This window comes from Mobula hypostoma, chromosome 11, assembly GCF_963921235.1.
Source record: "Mobula hypostoma chromosome 11, sMobHyp1.1, whole genome shotgun sequence".
Classification (NCBI taxonomy): domain Eukaryota; kingdom Metazoa; phylum Chordata; class Chondrichthyes; order Myliobatiformes; family Myliobatidae; genus Mobula; species Mobula hypostoma.
In genome coordinates this window covers 95,407,882-95,434,853 of record NC_086107.1, presented here as the reverse complement: position 1 = coordinate 95,434,853, position 26,972 = coordinate 95,407,882, and the positions used below count along the sequence as shown (strand labels likewise).

At 40.4% G+C, this 26,972-nt stretch overlaps 1 protein-coding gene across 1 annotated transcript; it reads right to left on the bottom strand.

Moving 5' to 3' along the window:
- Positions 1–248: 248 nt before the first annotated feature.
- Positions 249–25,168, bottom strand: LOC134354361 (dickkopf-related protein 3-like). The gene is made up of 4 exons (XM_063063311.1): positions 24,988–25,168; positions 22,094–22,228; positions 16,528–16,611; positions 249–383 (listed from the first exon to the last, which is right to left on the bottom strand). Exons 1-4 carry the CDS (start codon positions 25,051–25,053, stop codon positions 354–356), a joined length of 315 nt encoding a protein of 104 aa, XP_062919381.1. The 5' UTR covers positions 25,054–25,168; the 3' UTR covers positions 249–353.
- Positions 25,169–26,972: the final 1,804 nt, after the last annotated feature.

The following is a 26,972-nucleotide window of genomic DNA, read 5'->3' as shown; positions in this document are numbered from 1 at the left end:
TCTATCACTGGAATATGCTCAACAATACATCCATCATTGAAGTAGCTTACAGTGATGCTGGAAAGGAATTTTATTGTTTATTGGTATCTGTGCTATTTAATTAGATTTTTAACATTGTCATCAAACATTGACTTTTCATTTTTGGGGTATGGAAGTTGTGTCCTCTGGGACCCAAACATTGAAAGTGTTTTCAAATACCATAAAATGTCTTTATTTTCAATGGTACATATTATAAAATAATAATGGATGGGTCTTTCATCCTGAGAATATTGAATATCAATAGAAGTATAGAAATTATACACTCTAGTCCATTCTCCAATCCTTAGGCTGTTCTTTGAGGCTGCCATCATTGCTTACTGCTGCCAGTGAAGTGGTTCAATAACCTGTGAGGAAAAACCATCTATTAAAATACAACTCTCATCTTAATCTGAATCAATTAATAAGTTTACTATAACTATGAACAATATTTTGTTCAGATGAGCCATTAAACATTGATATTTCAGTCTTGTTCTACATTTACCGTTCTCAAAATAAACAGACTGAGCCAGTTGTAGCCGCTACTACTGCCCTGTTGCTTCAACTATTTTTTAAAAATTGCAATTACAATTAGTATAAATCCATATTCAATAGGAGAAATTCTACATAAATTAAAATGGCATTTTTTGGAAAGAAGAAAATTCCATTTTCCCCTGTCTTTATTTTCCAGTTGGACAGATATTATAGCTTTCCAAATAATAAACAGTACCTTTGGTGAAAATCCAAGCATCTGGTTCAGTAACTAAGATTATATTTTTGTATTTTATCTTACTATTGGTACTTAAATTTCCTGTGCTGTAACTCATGCTGAATTTCACTTTTGAAGCGTGTTCTATCTTTTCAGAATCAGGCTTCATGTTAATATTTGAATTCAAGAATAATTATTTGTACATTCTTACAATTTTGTCTACAGTAGAGAATGTTCATAATAGCAATACACTTTGTTATAAAATTAATATTAAAAATTTTTTGCATTACATTATGCATTAGTAAAACTTCAATCAGTTTCCGCCAGCTGGGAATATAAAAACTGGGCAAAGATAGAACTGATAAATGTTATTAATGTTAGATTATAAGAGCAATTTTTTAATGTATAATACCTCGTCAGCAATGCAATTTTAAAATGTTAAGAAGTCATGGGAATGGTAGCTATTTGTTATTCAATAGTTGCTACTAATTGGCTAAACTGATAAATTTCTGTAAATGGGAAGCTAGAAGCAGTAAATGTGACCTGTAAAGGTGATATCCACAGCTGCTGCTAGGCAAAGCTCACTTTCTTTGCTCGTTTTTTATATTCTCACTTGATGGAAACTGATTAAAGTTTTACTAATATAAAAAGATTCTCTTTACCCACTGGAAATTTTGAAAAACATTTGGATAGATAAGTCTCTGGTGCCAAACAGGATATAACCCAGGTTACTGGGGGAAGCAAGGGATGAAATGGTGATGATCTTTGTGTCCTCACTGGTCACAAAAATAGTACCAGATAATTGGAAAGTGGCAAATGCTATTTCTTTGTTCAAGAAGGGGAGTAGAAATAACCCTGGGAATTATAGGCAAGAGAATCTTACTTCAGTGGCGGGCAAGACTGTGGTCTTCTGATAAGGAAGCTGCAGAGGGAGGTAAAGAGCCTTGACTGATGAAGACCAGTGTAAGTAGCCTTCTTCACCACCCTGTCTATCAATGACACCATTTTCAAAGGGCCATGTTCCTCCGTTCTACAATACACTACCAGGACCCTAACATTCACTGTGAAAGTCCTATGCTCATTTATCATTTTAAAATGCACTACTCACACTTTCCCATATATCAGCCCAATTTTCCAGCATTGTAATTCCTGATAACCATCTTCATTATCTACAACACCACCTGGAACAGTGTCAACCTTACTAACCATGACTTGTGCATTTCTCATCCAACTCATTGGTAATAGATGATAAAGTACCATAGGGCTGGCACTGACACTTGTGGAAAACCTGTAGTTACAGAGCTTCAGTATTAGAAACATCGACTGTGCTTCTTACCATCCAGCCAATTGTATAGCAATTAGCCAGATCTCACTGGATCCTAAGCAATCTAATTTTCCATGCCAAACCTTATCAAAGCAAATACCATATTTTTTAATATAGTCATTCATGGGATGTGGGTATTACTGGCAATGTTACTGCTGACAACTATTATTATCTATCTCTAAGGAGGCAATCAAAAGACAGCAATCTTTGTGGATCTGAAATCACATAGACTTGATCAGAAATGAATAGCAGATTTTGTTCTCTAAGAGACCGTGAGTGAACTGGTTCAGGTTCTGTAACATTTAGGCGTAAAGCTGTAACTAGGAAGTGCCCTTCAGTTCTTGCCCTTCAATTATTTACTGTTTATACAGTATTAACTACAGACAGGAGGAAGCAGTGCTTAAAGTCTCTTCTCTCTCTTTGGTTGTCCATCGAAATCCAATGACAATGTCCACTCCTTTAACAGTGAGATCTTTGACAACTATACAGTCCTATCCTGGACCCACAAGCAAAGTAGGAGGGAGGGCATGTTGTGATGTCATTTTGGATTCTGGAATAAGATATACAGTAGATTGAGTAGGAAAAAAATAGAAAATGGAATTTAAAGAGGAAAAATGTAAAGCCATGCGTTTTGCAAAGAGAAAACAAAAGGCAGATCAGTATCTAAGAGAAATTGCAGATGAATGAAGTTCATAGGGATCTTAGTGTATCTATGCACAATTCACAAGTTAACAGACATGTACAGCAAGTAGTTAGGAAGGCATCTGGCATATTGGCTCTTTTTGCAAAATGATTAAGAGTTTAAAACAGGGAAGTCCTGTTACAGAGACACCTGCAGTACTGAACACAATTTTCACCTCTTATTTATGAAAGAAGATATTAGTGTTAGAGGTAATCTTAAAAAAAGATTCACCTGACTAATTTCTGGAACACAAGAGTTATCATATGTGAGTGGCTAAAAATAGTTGAATCTGTCCTTGGAGTTCAGAATAAGGGTGGGGGGGGGGTCACTGAAGTACACAAGATCCTAAGGGAGCAGCACAGGATAGACCCTGAGATGGTGAAAGGCCTTGATAGAGTGCATGTGAAGAGGATGTTTCCTATGATGGGAGGGTCTAAGACCAGAGGGGACAGCCTCAAAGGAGAGAGGCATCCTTTTAGAACGGAGATGTTGAGGAATTTCTTTAGTCACAGCGTGATGAATCTGTGGAATTCTTTGCCACAGGCAGCTGTGGAAGCCAAGTCTTTATGTCAAGTATGTGTATTGCCAAGGTACAGAAGACTAAGGGCTTAGTGCTCATAAACGGGATTTGTACAGATGGGTGTTTGATGGTTAGCAAGAATGTAGTAGGCTTAAGGGCTGGTTTCTATGCAATATGTCTGCATGACTCTAGAGAACAGTGAAAAACTGGGAATTTTGGGTAAAGAGCACAGAAGAGGAATTTCAAGACCTGGAATAGGTCAGCTATAATCTACTTTCAACAATATAAGACAGAAAGTAGCAGAAGTAGATTGGGAGCAGCTGCTCAAGGAGGGAAAAAGAAACGTCTGATAAGTGAGAGATGATTAACGGTGATATAGTAAGAGCTTAGAGTTAGCAAGACCATTCAAAAGTAATATTAGAGAACTTTGGTTAATAAAGCCAACCTAAAGTTGATCAAAACTAAGAAAGAAGCATATGTCACTTTTAGGATAGGGATGAACATCGACTTCTCTAACTTCCGCTAATGCCCCACCTCCCCCTCGTACCCCATCTGTTACTTATTTTTATGCACACATTCTTTCTCTCACTGTCCTTTTTCTCCCTCTGTTCCTCTGAATATACCCCTTGCCCATCCTCTGGGTCCCCCCCCCCTTGTCTTTCTTCCCGGACCTCCTGTCCCATGATCCTCTCGTATCCCTTTTGCCTATCACCTGTCCAGCTCTTGGCTCCATCCCTCCCTCTCCTGTCTTCTCCTATCATTTTGGATCTCCCCTTCCCCCTCCAACTTTCAAATCCCTTACTCACTCTTCCTTCAGTTAGTCCTGACGAAGGGTCTCAGCCTGAAACGTCGACTGCACCTCTTCCTAGAGATGCTGCCTGGCCTGCTGAGTTCACCAGCAACTTTGATGTGTGTCCCTTTTAGGCATTTGTTCATGAGTTAGTACTTTGAGGCTTACAGGGTTTGTAAGAGAGGACTCTAGAAATAAATTAGGAGGGCAAAAAGAGGACATGAAATGGCCTCCTGTACCTAATAAAGTGTCCACTGAGTATATGTTCAGGGTCTTCTGCTGCTGTAGCCCATCCACCTCAAGATTTAACATGTTGCAGATTCAGAGAGGCTCTTCTGTGCACCACTATCGTGCATGGCTATTTGAGTTACTGTCGCCTTCCTGTCAGCTTAAACCAGCTGGCCATTCTCTCACCTCTCTCATTGTGGTTTTCACCCATAAAACTTCTGCTCAGTGGATTTTTTTTTGTGCACCATTCTCTGTAAACTCTGGAGGCCATTGTGTGTGAAAATCCCAGGAGATCAGCAGTTTCTGAGATACTCAAACCAGTAAGCATTCCATAGTCAAAGTCACTTAGATGTTTGGGCTGAACAACAACTGAACCTTTTCACCATGCCTGCATGCTTTTATACATTGAGATGCCGCCACATAATTGGCTGATTAGATATTTGCATTGAAGAGCATGTGTACAGGTGTACCTAATAAAATGGCCACTGTGTTTATGATTAATGAGGATCCTAAAACCTTATATAATTATATTTGAAGCAGGAAAATAGTGAAACAAAGAGGGAACTGTGTATGGAGCCAGAGAATGTGGGAAGGATCCTAAATGAAGATTTTTCATCACTATTCATTGGGAAAGAGGAGATATTGGAGGTATCAAATTCTGTGAGAACCATCTTGCCAGCCAGAACTGTACACTGTTTCCTCAACAATGAGCCCTGGATCACCATTGACCTGAAAGAACTTTTGAATAATAAGAAAGCCTTTAGGTCTGGAAATAGACAAGTACTAAGGTGAGTACAGAGTGAACTGAGGGTAAAATTGAGCAAGTGCAAAAAATCCTACAAGAGGAAGCTGGAGTACAACCATAAGGGACATGTGGTCAGGCATGAAGCACATGAGTTAGTGGTGGACGGGAGGTCACTAAACAAACTTATCCATTATGGACAATCAGGCACATCCTCTCCATGAGCTACTGAATAAGCAGCGGAGCACCCTTTTGAACAGACTCATTCAGCTCTGCTAGTCACAAGGATTGGTACAGAAAATCCTTCCTATCAAATGCAATAAGCATATACAACAGTTCATCTCTGTGAGACAGGAGAACATACGTTTGTACACTATAGTACAATAGTCTGTCTCATTATTTCATAAATTATTGTTGCACATTGATAAATTATTGTGTATGTTATTATTCTGTACTTTATTATTAGTTAAGTTTGCACACTGCTGTGTGTGTTTTTAAATGTTGCTGCTGTTACGAAAGAATTGCCCGCTCAGGATCAATAAAGTATTTATTATTATTATATTACCATACATTAAGTTGGATAAATCTCTGTAGAGTGATGATATAGATACAGAATGCTATGGGAAGCAAGGAAGGAGATTGTTGTGGCTCTGACAGGACATGTACAGTAAATTGTAGGGACCTTAGGAATTCTGAGACATTGAGTGTAAGAGTTGGGGTATCATTGCAACTGTTCAAAATATTGGTCAAGCCACCCCTGATGTATTCTGTACAGTTCTGGTTCCCACACTAAAGGAAGGGTGTGGTAGCAATAGAGAGAGTGCAGGAGAAATTCATGTTGCCTTGAATAGAGTGCTTTACATGGTGTAATTGGGAAAGCTAGGTTTATTCTCACTTGAATGTTGGAGACTGAGGGATGAGCTTTTCCACACAGGGTGTTGGTGACATGGAATGAGCTGTCAGAGGAAGTGGTAGACCTGGGTACAATTACAATGTTCAAAACGCATGTTGACAGATACTTGGCTAAGAAAAGAATAGATGAGGTACACCTATCTATTGCAGATAAAAGGGATTAGTATCAATAGGCATCAGCATAGATGGACCCATTTTCATCTACACATTTCTATCGCTATCACTCTATAATCATATTGAATGGTCCACTCCTCCTATTTTCTTATGATTCATCAATTTCATGCATCCAGTTACTAAGACAAGCATTCTGTTTAAACTTCAGATTTATTTCATACTTGTACTTAAATTCTTCAACCGTTGTAATGAAATTCAAATTTCTGTCACAGATCAATGATCCATGCCTCCTTATCCAGTAACTTAAATGTTACACAACTTTACACATTTGCGATGTGATCAATAACACATCCATTACTGACATATTGTATACTTGACAAGGGAATGAATATCACTTCAAGGAATATTACCATCAATGCTATATATGAAGCTTCCTGTGATGAATAAAGAACATAAAATCGTACAGTGCAGGAAGAGGCTCTGTGAACTATGTTGACCATGGAGCCGATTTTAAACTAATCCCACCTGCCTTCACACAGTCTATATGCCACCACCCTCTGACTGGTTATGTGTCCATCTAAATGTTGCTATTGTATCTATTTTCACCATCATCCCTGGCAATGCATTCCTATCACGCATGTAAACAAAAAGAAAAAAATTGCTTCATAAAATTCCTTTAAACTTTTCCTCCTCATCTTAAAATGTTTGACATTTTTATTGTTGGAAGAAGAGTGACTATCCTATCTCTACCTCTCAAGAAGAAAACAATCCAAATTTGACTAACGTCTCAATAATAGCAATACTCTGTAATCCAGACAACATCTTGCTGAACCTCTTTTGTACCTACAGCCTTCCTGTAATTTGGTGACCAGATCTGCACATGATACTCCAAGTGTGACCAACTCCAATTTCCTCCCACAGTCTAAAGCTGTGTCAATTAGAAGGCTAATTGACCATTGAAAATTGTCCTGTGTTAAATAGGTGAGTTATTGGATGGCATGACTCTTTGGGTGGGAAGGGCCTAGTTCATGTTTTATCTCTAAAATAAATAACATTGTTACGTTTTATTAAGTAAGATCTTAGGCAGTTTCCAACAAGAAGGCTTGGTGTGCAGGAGTCCATGAGGCCATGAAGAGTCAGACTTGACTTAACGACTGAACAACAAAAGGTTTATTCAGCTGCAACACGACTTGGCAGCTTTTACACTCAGTGCTATGACTGATAAAGGCGAGTATGCTGTGACACACACAAAATACTGGAGAAACTCAGCAGGCCAGAAGGATCTATAGAAAAGAGTAATCATTTGGCATTTTGGGCCAAGATCCATCACCAGGACTGGGAGAAAAAGATGAGATCAGAGCAAGAAGGTCGGAGAAGGGGAGGAAGAAGAACAAAGTGGTAGGTGATAAATGAAATCAGGAGATGGGAGGAATGAAGTAAAGTGCTGGGAAGGTGATTATTGAAAGAGATAAAGGGCTGGAGAAGGGAGAATCTGCTAGGAGAGGGTAGAAGACCATGGGAGAAAGGAAAGGGGAAAGAACACCACAGGGAGATGATGGGGAGGTAAGGATATAGGGAGATCATTGCTGTCCATCTCCTTCTTCTAAATGAATACTGATATGGAATACTGACCTAGAATCTTACCCTAGATCAAGGTATAAGTTCCCTCATTTATTCTTGAGTGGGTTAGTGTTTTTCTCCATAAATATCATCTTGTTTTCAGTGTATAAACTGTATAAAATGCCTTGGGATTCTCCTTAATGCTACTTACATCTCATGACACTTTTTAGCCCTCCTGATTCTTTGTTTAGGTTCTTCCTTCCTTCCTTTATATTCTACAAGCACTCTATCCAATTTCAATTTCTCAAACCTTAGACTTACTTCTTTTTCTTATTGGTTTAAATTTACATCTTCCATTGTCTCAGTTTCCTGAACTTTGCCGATTATGAATGAGAGTTCATTCCAGGAGAATCAGATCTTCGGAAAATGTTTACATGCCTCATATTTTACTAGCATAAATTTTGGTCTCAAACAAATAAAGCATGCTTGCAATGCAGGACATACTGTATTTACTCTGTATAGTAGTCATAGAAATGTCCAGCACAGCAGTGGGGCCGATGTCCATGCTTATCTTTTTGCATATCTGTACTCATCCCATATATCAGGACCATGTTATTCTATGTCTTGCCAAATTTAAGTGTCTGCCTAAATGCCTCTTAAGTATAGTAATTGCATGTGTTTCTACCACCTCCTATAGCAACAGATTCCTGATGACAACCACTGTCTATATGAAAAAAGCCTACCTACTCAGATCTTTAAATGTCCTTCTCACCTTAAATCGATGCCTCTCGATTTTGCTACTGCTAACATGGAAATTATATATATTCATGACCTACCCAAACTTTGGAAAGGATGTTATCTGGATTCGTGGCTATAACTATACAGAAAAACAGGCTTTTTTTCTCCCCCTGGAGCATCAGAGACTGGGGAGAAACTTGACAGAGAATTGTAAGATTATGAGAGGTATAAACAGGGTTTACAGCCAGAATCCTTCTTTCCTATAGTAGGAATGTCCAATACTAGAGGCATGCATTTAAGGTGAGAGGGGGGAAGTTTAAAGTAGATTTGTGATGCCTATTCTGTACACCAAGACGGGTGGGTGCTTAGAAAAGCTGCTTGGGGTAGTGGTGCAAGCAGATGTGAAAGTGCTTTCCACAGGCATGATGTACAGGGAATGGAGGGATATATAGGCAGAAGAGAATTAGTTTAATTCAGAGCTGTGATTGGCACATATCCCCTAAATTCTTCTCCTTGATGACTATCTTCAAAGAATATTCATTAGGACTTCACCCACATCATCAAGCTCCACACATGGATTTCACCCTTTAATCCCTGATCCACTCTTTACCTAACTACCCTCGTGCTCCTCAATATAAAATGACTTGGGATTCTCCTTAATCTTACCAGCCCAGGATATTTCAAAGATGCTGTTTGTCTGAATATCCTTTCTTAAGTACTCTCCTACACCCTCCATATTTTTCAAGGGATTTGGCCTCCAACTAACTAAGTTTTCTCCATTAGTGAAATTCACTTTGTTTGTTTCTATTTACTTCATCAGTTACATCAAAGTTCAAAGTAAATTTATTATAAAAGTACATACGTCACATATACAACCCGAATTACTCAATAAATCTCATAACCATAATTGAATCAATGAAAAACTGCACCAACAGGGTGGACAACCAGTGTGCAAAGGCAACAAATTGTGCAAATACAAAAAGAAAGTTTAAAAAAGAAATAATAATAATAAATAAGCAGTAAATATCAAAAACATGAGATGAAGTGTCCTTGAAAGTGAGTCCATAGGTTATGGGAACGGTTCGGTGATGGGGCAAATGAAGCTGAGTGAAGTTATCCCCTCCGATTCTAGAACCTGATTGATGGTTGAGGGATAATAACTGTCCCTGAATCTGACGGTGTGAGTCCTGAGTCTCCCATACTTTCTGATGGCAGCAGTGAGAAGCAGTGGAGGGGGTCTCTTATGATGGATGCTGTAACAATGCACCAGCAGATGATGTATAAAAAAAGGTACAAGAATATATGGGGTTACAATCACACCGAAGCTGGAGATAATAATAATCAAGCCGTTGAAAATGAGAATAATTCAGTGAAGAAATTTGACATGGGTTTGTTAAGGATTGACAATATAAAAGCTCAGAAGGTGCAGTTATTGAATTTTGTGGCTTCCTCAGAAACCTACAATGCCATCAAAACCCATTGTATTTTTCAGAAACCATAACTAGCCCAGTGAGATAATTTTTCATATACGCGGCTTGCATTGAACCAATTTCATTCCAGGACAAAGGAGATGTCCTTTTTTAAAGAAAGGGGCTTCCCTTCCTCCACCATCAACTCTGCTCTCAAACGCATTTCCCCCATTTCACACACATCTGCTCTCACTCCATCCTCCTGCCACCCCACTAGGGATAGGGTTCCCCTTGCCCCCACCTACCACCCCACCAACCTCCAGGTCCAACATATAATTCTCCGTAACTTCCACCACCTCCGACAGGATCCCACCACTAAGCACATCTTTCCCTCCCCCGCCTCTCTGCTTTCCGCAGGGATCGCTCCCTATGCGACTCCCTTGTCCATTCGTTCCCCCCATCCCTCCCCTCCGAGCTCCCTCCAGGCACTTATCCTTGTAAGCGGAACAAGTGCTACACATGCCCTTACATTTCCTCCCTCACTACCATTCGGGGCCCCAGACAGTCCTTCCAGGTGAGGCAACACTTCACCTGTGAGTTGGCTGGAGTGATATACTGCATCCGGTGCTCCCGTTGCGGTCTTCTATATATTGGCGAGACCTGACGCAGACTGGGAGATCATTTCGCTGAACACTTACACTCTGTCTGCCACAGAGAGCAGGATCTCACAGTGGCCACACATTTTAATTCCACATCCCATTCCCATTCTGACATGTCTATCCACGGCCTCCTCGACTGTAAAGATGGAGCCACACTCAGGTTGGAGGAACAACAGCTTATATTCTGTCTGGGTAGCCTCCAACCTGATGGCATGAACATTGACTTCTCAAACTTCCGCTAATGCCCCACCTCCCCCCACCGTACCCCATCTGTTATTTATTTATATACACACATTCTTTCTCTCTCTCTCCTTTTTCTCCCTCTGTCCCTCTCACTATACCCCTTGCCCATCCTCTGGTTCCCCCCCTCCCCCTTTTCTTTCTCCCTAGGCCTCCTGTCCCATGATCCTCTCATATCCCTTTTGCCAATCACCTGTCCAGCTCTCAGCTCCATCCCTCCCCCTCCTGTCTTCTCCTATCATTTTGGCTCTCCCCCTCCCCCTCCCTCTTTCAAATCTCTTACTAGCTCTTCTTTCATTTAGTCCTGACGAAGGGTCTCGGCCCGAAACGTCGACTGTACCTCTTCCTAGAGATGCTGCCTGGCCTGTTGCGTTCACCAGCAACTTTGATGTGTGTTGCTTGAAATTCCAGCATCTGCAGAATTCCTCATGTTTGCATTGAACCAATTCAGAAGGTGAACTGACCATGCTGATTGAAAAGGCTAAAAGCCTTTGTGAGAAGATAGAGATTACCAAACAAGCAAATGGCAAATATTAGAGGATATATTGGAGGTTTAATGTAGAGAAAGGGGGAAAGCTAAAATGTGCATTTTTTTTAACACTGAAACTGGTCAGTGCCTGAAACAGGATGCTAGGATCTGGTAGTGGAAGGAGATGTGACAGAAAAGTTTAAAAGACATTTAAACAGATACATGAACAAGCAGGGAATGGAGCAGATTTTAATTTGCCATTATGGTTGGCACGGATATAGTGGGCTGAAGGACCTGTTCCTGTACTGTTCTATGCTCGGTATATGAAAGATAAGGGTTGGTTAGGGATAGTCAGTGTGGCTTTGTGCATGGGAGATCATGTCTTATGAACTTGTCAGAGATTTTTGAGGTGGGGAAGAATATTGATAAGGGTAGGAAGGTAGAAATAGTTTATATGGACATCAGTAAGATCTTTGATATACTTCCATATGCTAGGCTACTCTGAAAGGTTAGATTGTATGGGATCCTGGGAGAGCTGGGTAATTGGATACACAATAGACTTGATGGTAGAAAGCAGAGGGTGATGTTGTAAGGTTGTTTCTCAGACTAGATGCCCGTAACTAGTGGTATGCCTCAGGGGTGAGCATTGGGCCCAAGAAACGGCAAATAGAGCTCAATAATGGATAAATGTACTTTGGAAAGTCATATTCAAATAGGACTTGTACAGTGAATGGCAGGGCCCTAAGGACTTGTAGAACAATGGGGCACTGGAGTACAAGTACACGGTTGACTGAAAATGGAGTCATTAATAGACAGTATAGTGAAGGTGGCTTTTGACACACTGGCCTTTATTAGACAGGGCACTGAGTATATAGGTTAGGAAGGCATTGTGTGGTTGTACTAGATGCTGGTGAGGCCACAGCTAGAGTGTTGTCTTTAGTTTTGGTTGCCTTGTCATAGAAAAGGTGTTATTCACCGGAAAAGATTTACAAGGATGCTGCTTGGACTTCAGGGACTGAGTTAGAGTGAAGGGTTAGACAGGTTAGGACTTCATTCCTTACCATTTAGGAGACTAAGAGGTGATCTTACAGAAGTGGATTAAATCATAGAGGCATGAATGGAGTGAATGCATTCAGTATTTTTCCAGGAGTTCAGGAATCAAGACCTAGAGGGCATTAGGTTAAAGGTGAGAGGGAAAATATTTAAGAGGAACGTGAGGGGCAACTTTTTTTATACAAAGACTGGTATCTATGTGAAATAAGCTGCCAAAGAAATGATGCAGATCTAATACTAGCTTTTTAAAGATAGTTGGGTATGTACATGGATTGGAAAAGTTTAGAAGGTTATGGGCCAAACGCTGACAAATGGGATATCTTGGTCAGCAAGGACCAGTTGGGCTGAAGGGCCTGTATCTGTGCTGTATACTCTGACTCTGGATTCTATATGGTAACCGTACTTCTACAACAGGGATTCAAAACCCGGAGTCCACAGACCCCTGGCTGAATGATATTCATCCATATCATAAAAAAAGGTTGGGAACCCCTGTTCTAAAGTATTGTAATAACTGTATCAAAAAATACAAAAGACTTGACGAGAAAGTACAATAACTCAAGGTGGAAACCGGTTCTGTATTTGTAGGAATGATTAAATGAATATACATTGGACTTCTAAATTTAATAATATTATAGGAACTCCTTATTGAGCATCTGTAATTTAGAGACAGCTTGAACTTCTATGGTGGCTCACTGCCGCATACATATTTGACTAACCAGTTCACCTCCACTCCCCATTGTTCATAAACAGTAATACTTTTGCTGTAATGGAAAAGTGAAACTATATCCTACTGTACAATGGAATATGATATGAAGTTGTTATATATCTGGATGTTTAAATGTGGTACTTTTTCCCTTAAGGAATAGACTTAGAAATATATACCAAGTTCTTTCTGTTTTACTGGGTCTTAGCCCTGTAACTGCCCTTGTCTGACTCCACCTAAAAGTTCAAAAAAGTAGCTCTTTCTCAAGGAAGATTAGCGAGAGATAACATTGACACTTATAATCCACATTTGGAATATTATACAAAGCACACATGCAAATGTTTATAAAGTAATATCATGTTGCAGCCGTATGTGGTTAGGCTGCATTTGGAGTATGTATAAACTTCTGGCTGCCACATCACAGGAGGGATGAGGTAGCAATGGAGGGAATGCTGAAGAGGTTCACCAGGATGTTGGCTGGAATACAAGACTCTGGTTATAATGAGAGATTAAATTAGCTGGGTTTACTATCACTGGAATTTGGAAGGCTGAAGGGTGACCTATGGGATCTGGAAGATTAGAAGGGGCATAAATAGAGTAGATAAAGTCTTTTTCACAGGGCAGCTGAATCTAAACTAGAGTGCACAGCTTAAGGCGAGAGAGGCGAAACATTGAGCAGGTTGGAGGGTAAGTTTTTCACATAGAGGGTGACAATTATATGGAATGAGGAGGCAGAGGTTGAAATAAAGTATGCTTAAAAACAGTTGGATAGGAAAGTAGATGAATGTGTCCTAATGCAGGAAAATGGATCAGACTGGTGGCGTTAGGCCAAAGGTGCTGTATAACTCTTTGACTCTTTAAACTGCATATAACAAATACATAATAATGTAACAAGACAATGCAAGTTGTTGAAACCTCACTAAATAAGATTTTGAATCCCAGTAGAGAAAATCAGTGTTGAATATATGTTTCCTCAGTAAATATTTCCAAAGTAAATTGAAATTTAATCTTTTTATTCCAAAGAAAAAAAGTTCTTACATTAGAATTTTCTTGCTTTGGGCATAATTTCCTTTTAGTAGCACCTCAGTATAACCAAAACTACTGCAGAATAATGGTATGTACTTAGATTTTCATTAGGCCTTTGACAAGGTGCCAACATGAGGCTGGTAAGAGATAAGAGCCCATGGTAGTACGGAAAAGATGCTAGCATGGATAGAAGATTGGCTAGTTGGCAGAAGGCAGAGAGTGGGAATAAAGGGGGCTTTTCTGGTTGATTGCTGGTGAATAGTGGTGCTCTACAGGGGTGAGAGTTGGGACCACTTCTTTTTATGTTATATGTCAATGATTTAGATAATGGAATTTATGGCTTTTATGGCCATGTTTGCAAATGATACAAAGATAGTGAAGGGGCAGAAGTGTTGAGGAAACAGGGAGTCCACAGGAAGTTCTTAGTGAGATTAAGAGAATGGGCAAAGCAGTGGCAAATGAAATATAATGTAGGGATGTGTACGGTCACGCTCTTTGGCAGAAGGAATAAAGACAGAGTCTATTTTCTAAACGGAGAAAATTCAGAAATCTGATGTGCAAAGGGAATTGGGAGTCCTCATGCAGAATTCCCTAAAGGTTAACTTGCAGGTTGAGTCGGCAGTAAGGAAGGCAAATGCAATGCTACCATTAATTTCAAAAGAAGTAGAATATAAAAGTAAGGAAGTAATGCTGAGATTATCATCAGTTTTGGGCCCCTTATCTAAGAAAAGATGTCATGGCATTGGAGAGGGTCCAGAGAAGGTTCACGAGAATGTTCCCAGGAATGAAAAAGTTAACATAGGAGAAGTGTTTGATGGCTCTGGAACTGTACTCACTAGAGTTTAGAAGAATGAAGGAGGAATATTGAAAAGCCTAGATAGATAGAGCCTAGACAGCCACTCTAGGACACAAGCATCAAATCCCACTAACTGACTGAAAGGAACCATCATCATCTTATGGGATGGATAGCCAGAGAATATATCCTCAAAGAACTCCAGTAAGTTTGTCAAACAGGACCTGTCTTTGTTGAATTCATGCTGCATCTGCCACAGGAATAATGAGCTACCACAGGAAGTGGTTGAATTGCAACATGAGACATTTGGAGGGGAGAGGATTGGAGGGTTATGAGCTGAACACAGGTAACTGGGACTAACAGGGAGAATGCTTTGGTTGGCATGGACATTCTGAGCTGAAGGGCCTTGTTTCCATGCTGTATTTCTCTGTCTTTATCAGCTTGCCCTTCAATATCAACTTACATGTCATTGATCTAACCAATATTCATGTCCTTCCCCTTGCTGAATACTTATATTAGGTACTCATTAAGCACGTCACCCACTTCCTCTGGCTCCCAGAGTAAATCCCCTCCATTGTCTATCAGTGGACCTGCTTTCCTCTAAGCTCCAAACATACCAAAAGATCATTTATCTAATCCAACTTGAATTAAAGGCTCGCTTTTCCCATCTAATCCAACTTGAATTAAAGGCTCGCTTTTCCCATTCTCTAACAGAATTATTTCCTTCCAAATAAATTAAAATGAGGCACTCAAGGAGTATAAGAAATGCAAGAGAACACTTAAAGGAGAAATCAGGAGGGCTAAAAGAGGGCATGAGGTTTCTATGGTAGACAAGGTGACGGAGATTCCCAGAAGCTTCTATAGATATATTAAGAGCAAAACGATATCAAGGCACAAAATTGATCTTGAAGACCAGTGAGGTCATCTATGCAAGAAGCACAAAGAAATGAGGGAGATCTTAAATGAAACTTTTGCATCTTTATTTGCTTGGGAGACAGGTCGATGGTCTAAAGAACTGTGGCAAAAGAGTAGTGAGGTAATGGAATGTACCTGGATTACAGAAAAGAAGGTGCTTGCGTGCCTCAATGACCCGGAGAGCCATGCTGGCTGGAGTCGGGGCTTTATGCTTTAGCTCTTGGCAGGATCACCCATACCAAATAGGTCAAAGGGTAGAGGATCTGGACAAAGTGGACCACCGGTCCTTCAGGTTTGGGGGTTCAACTCAAGGCTAACAACTCAGACTGGTCAACTAAAATTGTTACAGAAACTTCAACGAAGAATCCTTCTACATCTGCGTGCATCAGTCTCCTTGCATGGCTGACCTTGAATCACACTTGGGGCACAATAGAGAAGATGGCCAAGGACCTTCATTGCTGCCCTAAATGCCAGTGGCATTACAGGCAGTAAGTAAACAAGTGAGATACAGGCAGTAAATTTTGGAGAAGCTCCATCTTCAGAGAGTGGTTGTTTAAAATCAAGAAATTTTAAGATAACAAATAAGACATAATATTACAATAAAAAGTTAAAAGTGGGTGACCTTAGAATCTCACATTAATTGTTAATATATATCTAAAATAAGCTTTGTATTCTTAAACTATTTATTAAAAATACAGATTACTGAGAAGGAGGATTTATTCATTATTCACTGGTCTGGAATATGAACATAGTTTTAAATAGACTTTCCACTATAAATGAAGTGGTTTTTAATGTCAAAGAAGCTTATAAAGATTAAACAAGGTAATCAATAGCCAGCACTCAACACACCTCAAAGTATTCATTGGATGAGACTACTACATTGAATATAAATTACTGCTCATCATAAATGATTCTGGTTTACAAACCCTTTTTTCAGGGAAATCGTCATCATCTTCCTCAATAACTTCCCTCTCTGAAAGGATTGTATCTCCAGTTATATCATCAGTTTCCTGCAAGAAAATAGAAGCACTCACAATTTTACTGACAGAATGCCAAATTCTCAAATCTTAGATTCAATTCTCAATAGCTGATTACAGTAATTTTGGCATTAAGGGCTGATAAATATTATTAGGGCAACAAACAGTCTGCTGGAGAAACTCAGTATCCATTTGGGTCATGGGGTCACAGAACACTACAGCACTGAAACTGGCCCTTTGGCCCATCTAGTCCAAGCCAAATCATTGGCGTGCACCAGACCATAGTCCTCCATGCCCTTCCCATTCATGTTAGTTACTGCCCATTACACTGCTGGCAGTTAGGGCAGAAATGAAGGTCCTCCATCTCCGTCTGTCTTTGGTCATCTTCTCTAATGTGCCTTAGGTGTGGTTCAAGGTCCTTATTTCTGCCTCTACAAATACAGCGCCAAGTTGTCTTCGGTGTCTCGTATTTCCTCTGCCCTCTCAATAAAGTGCTGTCCTGAAGATGAGGTTGGCCTCTCTTCTCATCACATGCCCAATTCATCTCCAACATTTCCTCATGATGATTGTAGTTGTGTCCTCTTGATGACACTGAAGGAGTATGATGTGGTTGGAGACCTTCCTTGGCCAGAAAATTTGAAGGATCTTCCGGAAGCTGATGGTGTGGAATGATGACAGCTTGGCAAGCTCATTCTCTGTCAACGCCAGTATTCTAACCTGTACAAGAATGCGGACAGAACACAGCTCTGGGCCAGTTTCACCTTGGTGTGGACACTGTACTTGGTTGATCCCCATATGTTGCTCATTGATCTGAAAACATTTCTATCTTTGCTGAACCTGCACTGGATGTCAGCCTTGGTCCCACCATCCTGCAAATGATGCTACCCAAGTAGGTGAATCTGCCGGTGCTGCGTAAGTCGACACTATATGCCTTGATGAGAGGAGGAGAGTAATATTGAGGGCCATGGTCTCATTCTTTTTCTGGCTGACTTAGGCCAACCTGTCCACCAAAGGGTCACAGGCAATGAGTTCTCTCTTGTATGTCTTAGTATGTATGTAGTAGCAATGCAAGGTTATCTGCAAAGTCAAGGGGTTCTAAAGTAGAGAATAGAGTCTACTTAATACCTCTGCTTATCTTTCATTGTTTACTTCATAACCCAGTCAATAACCAGGTTAAGCAATACCACTGACATCACATAGCCTTGCCTGAACTCCTGTCGACTTCAATTGTAGTCCCCAACTGTGCAGGCGAAATTAGCACAGAAACTCTGGATGAGCTGGACAACTTTGGAAGGGATCCCATATGATCTGAGAATTCGCCAGAGGCTCTCTGTATGGATGCAATCAAAAGCCTTTTCGAAATCCACAAATTCACATACAATTGTCTCTGGCACTGCTTTATGATGTTACGCAATGAGAAGATCTGGTTGACACACCCTCTGTTCCTTCTGAAGCCAGCTTGCCCCTTCCTCAGGCACACATTAACAGTATCTGTAATCCATTGGACAAATCTTTCGCGAGAATCTTGCTGGGCACTGACAAAAGTGTGATGCCACACCAGCTGATGCAATCACAGCACTCCTTTCTTGGGAATCCTAACAATAACTCCCTTGGTCCAGTCCTTGGATACTTGTCCCTGTTCCCAGATTATAGTAAACAGTGATTGCAGGATGGCTGCTGTAACTTTTGATTCAGCTGTGAATTTTTTTTTTAAAGTATCAAATGTCAAAACATTCACTGTACTCTTTCCAGCTGAACATCCTCCTCCCTATCGGTCAGTGACCAGAACTGCACACAATACAAATATAGTCTATCATGTTGGGTAGCTGTAATAAAACACCCCAGCTCTTGTGCTCAATGTTCTGAATGATGAAGGCGACAACACTAACACCTTCTCCACCACCCTTTCTACCTAGATCACCACTTACAGGGAAATGTGTGCTTGTATCCCTCGGTCTCTCTGTTCAACACACTCCAAAGCCCCACCATTTACTGTGTGTCCTGCTCATGTAACTTCCCACTTCACACTAGTCTGAGTTAAATTCAATCTCCCATTCCTTGACCCCCTTTTCATTGTAATTTTAAATAACCTTCTTCACCTTCCAGCACACCACAATAACTGTGTCAAGTACCTTCTCATCCAGACTGGTAATATGATTGACAAATGGCAGGTGGCATCAGCCATTACGACTCTATGACTCAATAACATATTAAAAATGGCAAAACCTTATGGAGTATGAAGGAAAAAGTCCAATGATCCCTGAAGAGCAGGTAGAAAAGTTAGTGAAGAAGGTATATAAGATGATTACCTTCATTAACCAAAGCACAGTATGTGTGGTCAGCACAGGGTTATAAAACATTGTCAGGCTACAGCTAGAATACTATATACAGTTCTTGCCAGCAAACCATAGCAAGTATTTGATTGCACCGGCAGCAATTCATCAGTATTTTTTTTACCTACTGTGGAATGTTTCCATTATGAGGAAAGACTGGATTAGAAGATTTACTTTCCTTGGAGCAAAGGATACTGAGTGGGTTTTGATGAGAGTATATAAAATTGATGGCTATAGGTTGTGTAGATAATAAGAAACATTACCCCAAGGCAGGGTTATCTAACTAACATCAGAGGACACAGGTTAAAGGTGAGAAGTAAAGCAGTATCAAGGGATCTGAGAAAGGGTTTTTTTACCCAGTGGATCTCGCTATCTACAATGCAGTGCTCTCACAACATAACGAAGTATCTAGATAAACATTTGAATTACCAAGGCAAAACAATCCGCAGACCAAGTATTAGTAAATGATAATCAGTCTAGTCATGGTGGGCCAAAGAGCCTGTTTATATGACAGTCAAGCACATATCAATTATGTAGGTCCTATGTTTTCCAACAGAGTAATGGCCTGCTGAAAGAGGGCAGGGTAGTGGTGTGAGGATGTTGGTGGCTGGGATAAAGACAGTGGTTGAGGTGGGTCTCATTTTAAAACTGAAAACATGACTTTCATTTGTTTATGGCGAGATTGAGGGACAGGGTGGAACATCCATGTACTGAAGAGGGACACAGCAAATATACGTTTTGAAGTGAGAAAACAAAACATCCTTTTAACTCTGGAGTTTAAATGATAATAAGCTGCTTTCGTATGTTGTTTTTCTCCTTTCACACAGTGAAATGGTACAGGGCTGTCACAGGAGTGTAACAACACGCAAAGAGGTGTTTGGCCTGGTGTCTAAAATTTCATCAACAAGGTAAGTTTTTACATAAGTAAAAATGTAGGTAAAGAAGGTAGGTATGCTTGTGTTTATTAATTGAGGCATTGAGTTCAAAAGCAACAAAGTTATGCTGGCTAGGCCGCCTCTGGAGAAAATCATGTCTGACGAATCTCATAGAATTTTTTGAGGATGTAACTAGTAGAGTGGATAGGGGAGAACCTGTGGATGTGGTATATTTAGGTTTTCAAAAGGCTTTTGACAAGGTCCCACACAGGAGATTAGTGTGCAAACTTAAAGCACACGGTATTGGGGGTAAGCTATTGATGTGGATAGAGAATTGGTTGGCAGACAGGAAACAAAGAGTGGGAATAAATGGGACCTTTTTAGAATGGCAGGCAGTGACTAGTGGGGTACCGCAAGGCTCAGTGCTGGGACCCCAGTTGTTTACAATATATATTAATGACTTAGATGAGGGAATTAAATGCAGCATCTCCAAGTTTGCGGATGACACGAAGCTAGGCGGCAGTGTTAGCTGTGAGGAGGATGCTAAGAGGATGCAGGGTGACTTGGATAGGTTAGGTGAGTGGGCAAATTCATGGCAGATGCAATTTAATGTGGATAAATGTGAGGTTATCCACTTTGGTGGCAAAAACAGGAAAACATTATTATCTGAATGGTGGCCGATTAGGAAAAGGGGAGGTGCAACGAGACCTGGGTGTCATTATATACCAGTCATTGAAAGTGGGCATGCAGGTACAGCAGGCGGTGAAAAAGGCGAATGGTATGCTGGCATTCATAGCAAGAGGATTCGAGTACAAGAGCAGGGAGGTACTACTGCAGTTGTACAAGGCCTTGGTGAGACCACACCTGGAGTATTGTGTGCAGTTTTGGTCGCCTAATCTGAGGAAAGACATTCTTGCCATAGAGGGAGTACAAAGAAGGTTCACCAGATTGATTCCTGGGATGGTAGGACTTTCATATGATGAAAGACTGGATCGACTAGGCTTATACTCGTTGGAATTTAGAAGATTGAGGGGGGATCTTATTGAAACGTATAAAATCCTAAAGGAATTGGACAGGCTAGATGCAGGAAGATTGTTCCCAATGTTGGGGAAGTGCAGAATGAGGGGTCACAGTTTGAGGATAAAGGGGAAGCCTTTTAGGACCGAGATTAGGAAAAACTTCTTCACACAGAGAGTGGTGAATCTGTGGAATTCTCTGCCACAGGAAACAGTTCAGGCCAGTTCATTGGCTATACTTAAGAGAGAGTTAGATATGGCCCTTGTGGCTAAAGGGATTGGGGGTATGGAGGGAAGGCTGGTACAGGGTTCTGAGTTAGATGATCAGCCATGATCATACTGAATGGCGGTGCAGGATCGAAGGGCCGAATGGCCTACTCCTGCACCTATTTTCTATGTTTCTAAATTATGATTGCCTCATTACAGGAAAGATATAGAGGCTTTGGAGAAGGTGCAGAAGAGATTTACCAGGGTGCTGTCTGGATTAGAGGGCCCTTACCATAAAGAGAGGTTGGACAACTAGAGTTGGAGTGTCAGAGGCTGAAGATCAGACAGAAGTTTATAAAATTGTGAGAGGCAAAAATGGTTTGTGTCTTTTATCCAGGGTCAAAATAGTGAGCATGTATTTTAAGTGAGGAGTGAAAGTTCAGACCTACAGATTATCTTTATTTACATCGAAACACAGTGAAATGTGTCATTTTGCGTCAACAACCAACAGGATATAAGGACTGTAGAAATAAAAGTCTCTCTTAAATATGAGTCGAATACTAAAGCAAGGAAGTTATGCTAAATCCTTATGTGTTCCTGCCCAATTTGTCAAGTTCATTCCAATTGGTGTATTTATTTATTTTATTGCGATACTTCATGGAATAGGCCCTTTGAGGCACACTGCCCAGTAATCCCCCGATTTAATTGGAAGCTAATCATGAGACGATTTATAGTGACCAATTAACCTACCAACTAGTACATCTTTGGACAGTGAGAGGAGACTGGAGCACCCAGAAGAAACCTACGCGGTCATGGGGAGAATGTACGAACTCCTTACAAACAGTGGCAGGAATTAAACCTGGGTCGTCGGTACCGTGAAGCATTGTGCTAATCACTATGCTACTGTGCCACCTATAAAATTATAAATTATAAACATGAGTAAAGAGCCTTCAAAGCCTGCAATACTTTGACAGGTGCTAATCACAAATAATATGCTTAGACTAAGCAATACCAATAAAAACAGTCTTCATTTTGCTTAAACTGTTCACCTGCCACCAATTACATCAAAATAATCTTTTTTTACCTTGTCAATTTTTTCATATTTGTGGAAGATTTTGTCTCCAACCAATTCTTCTTCATTCTCCTCGTCGTGATAATTCAAAGGCAGGCTATCAAAGTCAACCACCTTCACAAATCCATCAGGCTCACTTTTAACCTCCTGAAATGTGACCCAATATTCACACTGTAATACGTATTGCTTTCGATATCACTGACACAATAACATATATAATCAATATAGAGTATTTAGTGAATCTTTTAAAAGTGATACCCAATGCAATGAGCCTTTTTGCCCAAAGAAGGTATTGAAGGTTGTTAAAGAAAAAAGCCCTCATTTAATGTGCAGACATTGCATTTTCCCCATTTCCTTTAGACCAGGGGTTCTGTCAATGGCATAAAAAAGGTTGGGATCCCTAATTTAGACCCTTATTGAGACACTAATAAGTATGTACTGAAGCTGCCCCCACTCATAGAAGATGCACACATACATAAATAAGAGAAAATCTTCAGATGCAACACACACAAAATGTTGGAGGAACTCAGTAGGCCAGGCAGCATCTATGGAAAAAAATGCAGTTGACCTTTCGGCAGGACTGGAGAAATAAAGATGAGGAGTGCTCATCTACTCATCTTTTTTTCTCTAATCCTGCCGAAGGTCTTGGCTCAAAACGTCAACTGTACTTTTTTTTCCATCGATGCTGTCTGGCCCGCTGAGTTCCTCCAGTATTTTACACAAACACGTGTATACACACACACACACACACACACACAGAGTCTCAGAGTAGGACCCCATTGCACTTCGTCTACTATCATTTCTGTTAAGCATTTCCCCAGCCACTACCGTCATACCAAGACTAGAACAATATTATTTTCACAATTTCACAGGAAAATGAAAATGAATCAAAGGTCTGTTGTCTGGATAAATATTTTAGTTTTGTAATACCTTCAGGGCTGTACCACTTCAAGTGGAATATTTTATTATGCTTTAAGGAAGTGAAACTAAAAGAATTCCATTTGCATTAATATATTGAACACTTATCTACAAAATAAATTATCAGACCTTTTAGGCTTGGGTCACTTCAAGCTGTGACTTCAAAATTTAAAACGTTACATGAGCATTCTAAAGTGATAAACACTTTGCCTTCTCAGAGAGAGAGTACTTTTCATCTGCATACTTTTTGATTTTGTTCCAGGGTCAAATGATGTATTTTTCCATTGAAGCATTAATCTTTCTTTAAATAATTTTCATCTGATTTTCTTTTGAGGGGTCTACGCTTTCAGCTACGTTAATAACACTATAGCAACCCTCACAGTTCAGAATAAGGCCTATCGCTAAGAAGGGCTAAAGGCAGTTTACAGTGGTCCACAGTGAGACTTCAATTAAGCAATGGAGCAGTTGCACCTCAGACTTCATGCAGGCAGAAAATCAAATACTTGTAGCTTCATGAAATCATTTAATACTAAAGTAAACTCAATGGAAGTGCAATACTTCATTGTTTGAAAACTATTCGACGGGAATAGTACCCTTTTGAAATTTACTGTTGAAACTGCTTCCAGCAGTGGGCACATTCCAGATTACAATCTTCTGCATAAAAACAAACTAACATGAATTCTTGCATATCTGTTTACTGACCCTACCACCACTGGAAACTACTACTTCTCATTTACACTGTCAAAATTTTTCAGGATTCTAGAATACCTGTACTAGACCTGTGACTAACCATCTCCTCTATATGGAAAGAAATCCCAAATTACCTACTTCCTTATAAGTAACTGAAGGTCAATTATCTTGCAACCGCTCTTAAATCTTACTGTCAGTATCCTCCTTGCTTATGACATTCCAATTATTGTGTGATGTACAAATTTGAAAAACATGCATTATATTCCTGTCCTTAAATATAGGAATAATGATTGATCATTAAAATCCGTAGTAAAATTCCCCAACTTCCTTTCACTTTGATCCTCGTTACTTTCTATCCCTCATCATTTACTCTTGACTTATTATTAAATCCTTGACTTCTCTTGATACCTCGGGTAACTTAAAGTTTAGTGACAATGAGGGGATTTTAACCCAGTGGAGACTCAATATGTGGTTCATGTCTATGTTAAAATGATTTTTGAATAGCTAGCTTTTATAATGATTGAATGGTGGCAGAAGGGTTGGTGCTGGTCAGATGGTCCTGCTCCATTATGATGTGATGAGAAAGCAATTCTGCCATTGGGCAGTTCTTGCGATGTCATAAAATGGAGTTTGTTTCTGGACAGGTTTGATAAAACTGAAAATTATCCTGTAGTGTGTTCAGGGGCACAAAGTTTGGACTTGAAGTAATATAGGATTCCGACAAAGACCATAAGCAAACTACAGAAGTCCTCTTTCAGTTGGAATGGTGCCCTCCTTCCCAAATCTGAAAAACAAAATTTTAAAAATGGATGTCAAAAGTCCTCCAGTTAAGTTTCAATTCAATCAAAATATAAACAAAAGATGTTATATTCGTAAAAATGATCTGGGAGTATACTTATACTCACAACACAGAATACCATTTCACTAAGTGGTGTCAAATTTTTAAATACTAAATGTAGCATTTAAAACTCAGGAACAGAGTCATTACAACCCTTCCCCACTCCTCAGGTCACTGTTGTATACTGAAGGTTTTGATTTCAGTTAGATTTATTTTATTACTCCTTAGCCAAAAGTTTGATCTTGGGGTTCACAGCAATGAGGGTAATTCTGTGTTGAGAACTTATACCCCCACACACACAGTCTCGTGGTGTGTTTTAGAACATCAACTCTACATTATAAATAAACCTAGTTCTCAGGAACGGTGGGTTAATTGAAATCTCTGCTCTCACCTCTTTCAGTCCGCAGTCTTCTCCACGGTCAGCAGAAAATGTTCTATTCCCTGCTTCCCCCTCACTTACCAAGGCGGCAGGAGCGGCTACAGCGAGGAAAGGCAGCCAGAGAAATACCGCGAAACACAGCATCATTGCTTGTGCAGCAGTGATGTCGGCAGAGCCACAACAGTGTTTCTTCCGCTCAGCCCTGCGCTGCTTTCGACTGCGAGTTTGAAAAATGCGCGCTGTGCGGGTGAGTTCCAGAAGCGGGAACTGCAACTCCGACTCTGGTCCGTCGCGTCCCGTCCCACTGTCTGCACCTCTGCCCTCTTACCCGGGCCACACTTGACGTGACAGAGGGGGCAACAGGTATCCTAGCAACACACGGATACGCACCAAGCAGGTCACAAAAAGGAAAAACAGAATATGGTGGAACAGCTCAACGAGTCAGGCAGCATCTATGGAAACATTTCACGTTCCATCATCAAAATCGGCTACGGACCTGCAACGTTAACTCTTTCCACAGATGCTGCCTGACTTATTGAGTCGATTTATTGCAGATTTCCCGTTTCATGACTTTAAAAAAGCAAGATGGAGACAGGAGACAACAGGAATTCTGCAGATGCTGGAAATTCAAGCAACACACATCAAAGTTGCTGGTGAACCAGCAACTTTGATGTGTGTTGCATGGAGACAGGAGAACCCGTTCTCCCAACAATGTTTGCTGTGGGAGAGAGGAGAGGACCTTACTTTCGAAGGAAGAAAGATATGCCTTATGTACTAGAAGTTGGTAACTGTGTAACAGAAGACTGTTGGGGGAGATTGAAGTGGCTGAAAGATCTGTGGGATGGAGGGTGAGCCTGAAGGAAAGCAAAGACTTCAAATGTCTCATTCTTAACATTAGTGAATTCTTTCTCCTCCACAATTACCTGACCCCGGTCAGCTGGAGCTGTCTGGGTGAAAAATATTTGCTAAAACCTTTTGATTTTCCTTGGTCAAGTTAGCCCCTCCAACAGTTCTGGACAGCAAGAATAGAGCCTCCTCTCTCTTCCCCACCACTGTTCATCTGTCCCTTGTTTGTGCTTGTTATTACATAGAATAGTGTAATACAGGAACAGGCCCTTCGGCCCACATGTCACTATTTTCTTCCAGGCATTCACAGTAAGTACAAAGAAACAGGAGAGAATCAAGGAAAAATCACACACGAGTCAAACATCCAGTGTGCAAAAAACAACAAACTGTAGATACAAAAAAAAAACAATAAAAAAGCAATAAATATCAAGAATATGAGATGAAGAGTCCTTGAAAGTGTGTCCATAGGTTGTGGGAAACATTCAGAGTTGGGGTGAGTTAAGTTGAGTGAAGTTACTCCCTCTAGTTCAGAAGCATGATGATTGATGGGTTGTAGCCATTCCTGAACCTGGTGGTGTGGGTCCTGAGGCTCCTGTACCTCCTTCCTGATGACAGCAATGAGAATGGCCAGGATGGTGGGGGTTGTTGGTTATGAATGCTGCTTTCCTGCAACAGTGTAGGAGAGTGTATGGTCATGCACTTTGTTAGAAGGTATAAAGGCACAGACTATTTTCTAAACAGGCTGCAAGTTCAGAAGTCGGACGTGTAAAAGGACCTGTGACTCCTAATGCACATTCCCCAAAGGTTAACTTGCAGGTTGTCAATCATAAGGCAGGCACATGCAATGTTAGCATTCATTTTGAGAGGACTAGAATATAAAAGCAAGGATGTAATGGTGAGGCTTTATAAGCCATTGATCAGACCACACTTGGAGCATTGTGAGCAGTTTTGGGCCTTTATCTAAGAAAGGATGTTCTGGCATTGGAAAAGATCCAGAGGATCAGGCGGTGAAAAAGGCGAATGGTATGCTGGCATTTATAGCAAGAGGATTCGAGTACGGGAGCAGGGAGGTACTACTGCAGTTGTACAAGGCCTTGGTGAGACCACACCTGGAGTATTGTGTGCAGTTTTGGTCCCCTAATCTGAGGAAAGACATCTTTGCCATAGAGGGAGTACAAAGAAGGTTCACCAGATTGATTCCTGGGATGGCAGGACTTTCA

What these genes read in the sequence shown, in the direction of transcription:
- LOC134354361 (XM_063063311.1), bottom strand. Translation starts at nt 25,053, where the DNA reads ATGATGCTGTGTTTCGCGGTATTTCTCTGGCTGCCTTTCCTCGCTGTA. An exon ending in TAGCCGCTCCTGCCGCCTTG is followed by an intron (nt 22,229 to 24,987) that starts GTAAGTGAGGGG and finishes GTCACATTTCAG; the next exon opens with GAGGTTAAAAGTGAGCCTGA. An exon ending in AATATGAAAAAATTGACAAG is followed by an intron (nt 16,612 to 22,093) that starts GTAAAAAAAGAT and finishes ATTTTCTTGCAG; the next exon opens with GAAACTGATGATATAACTGG.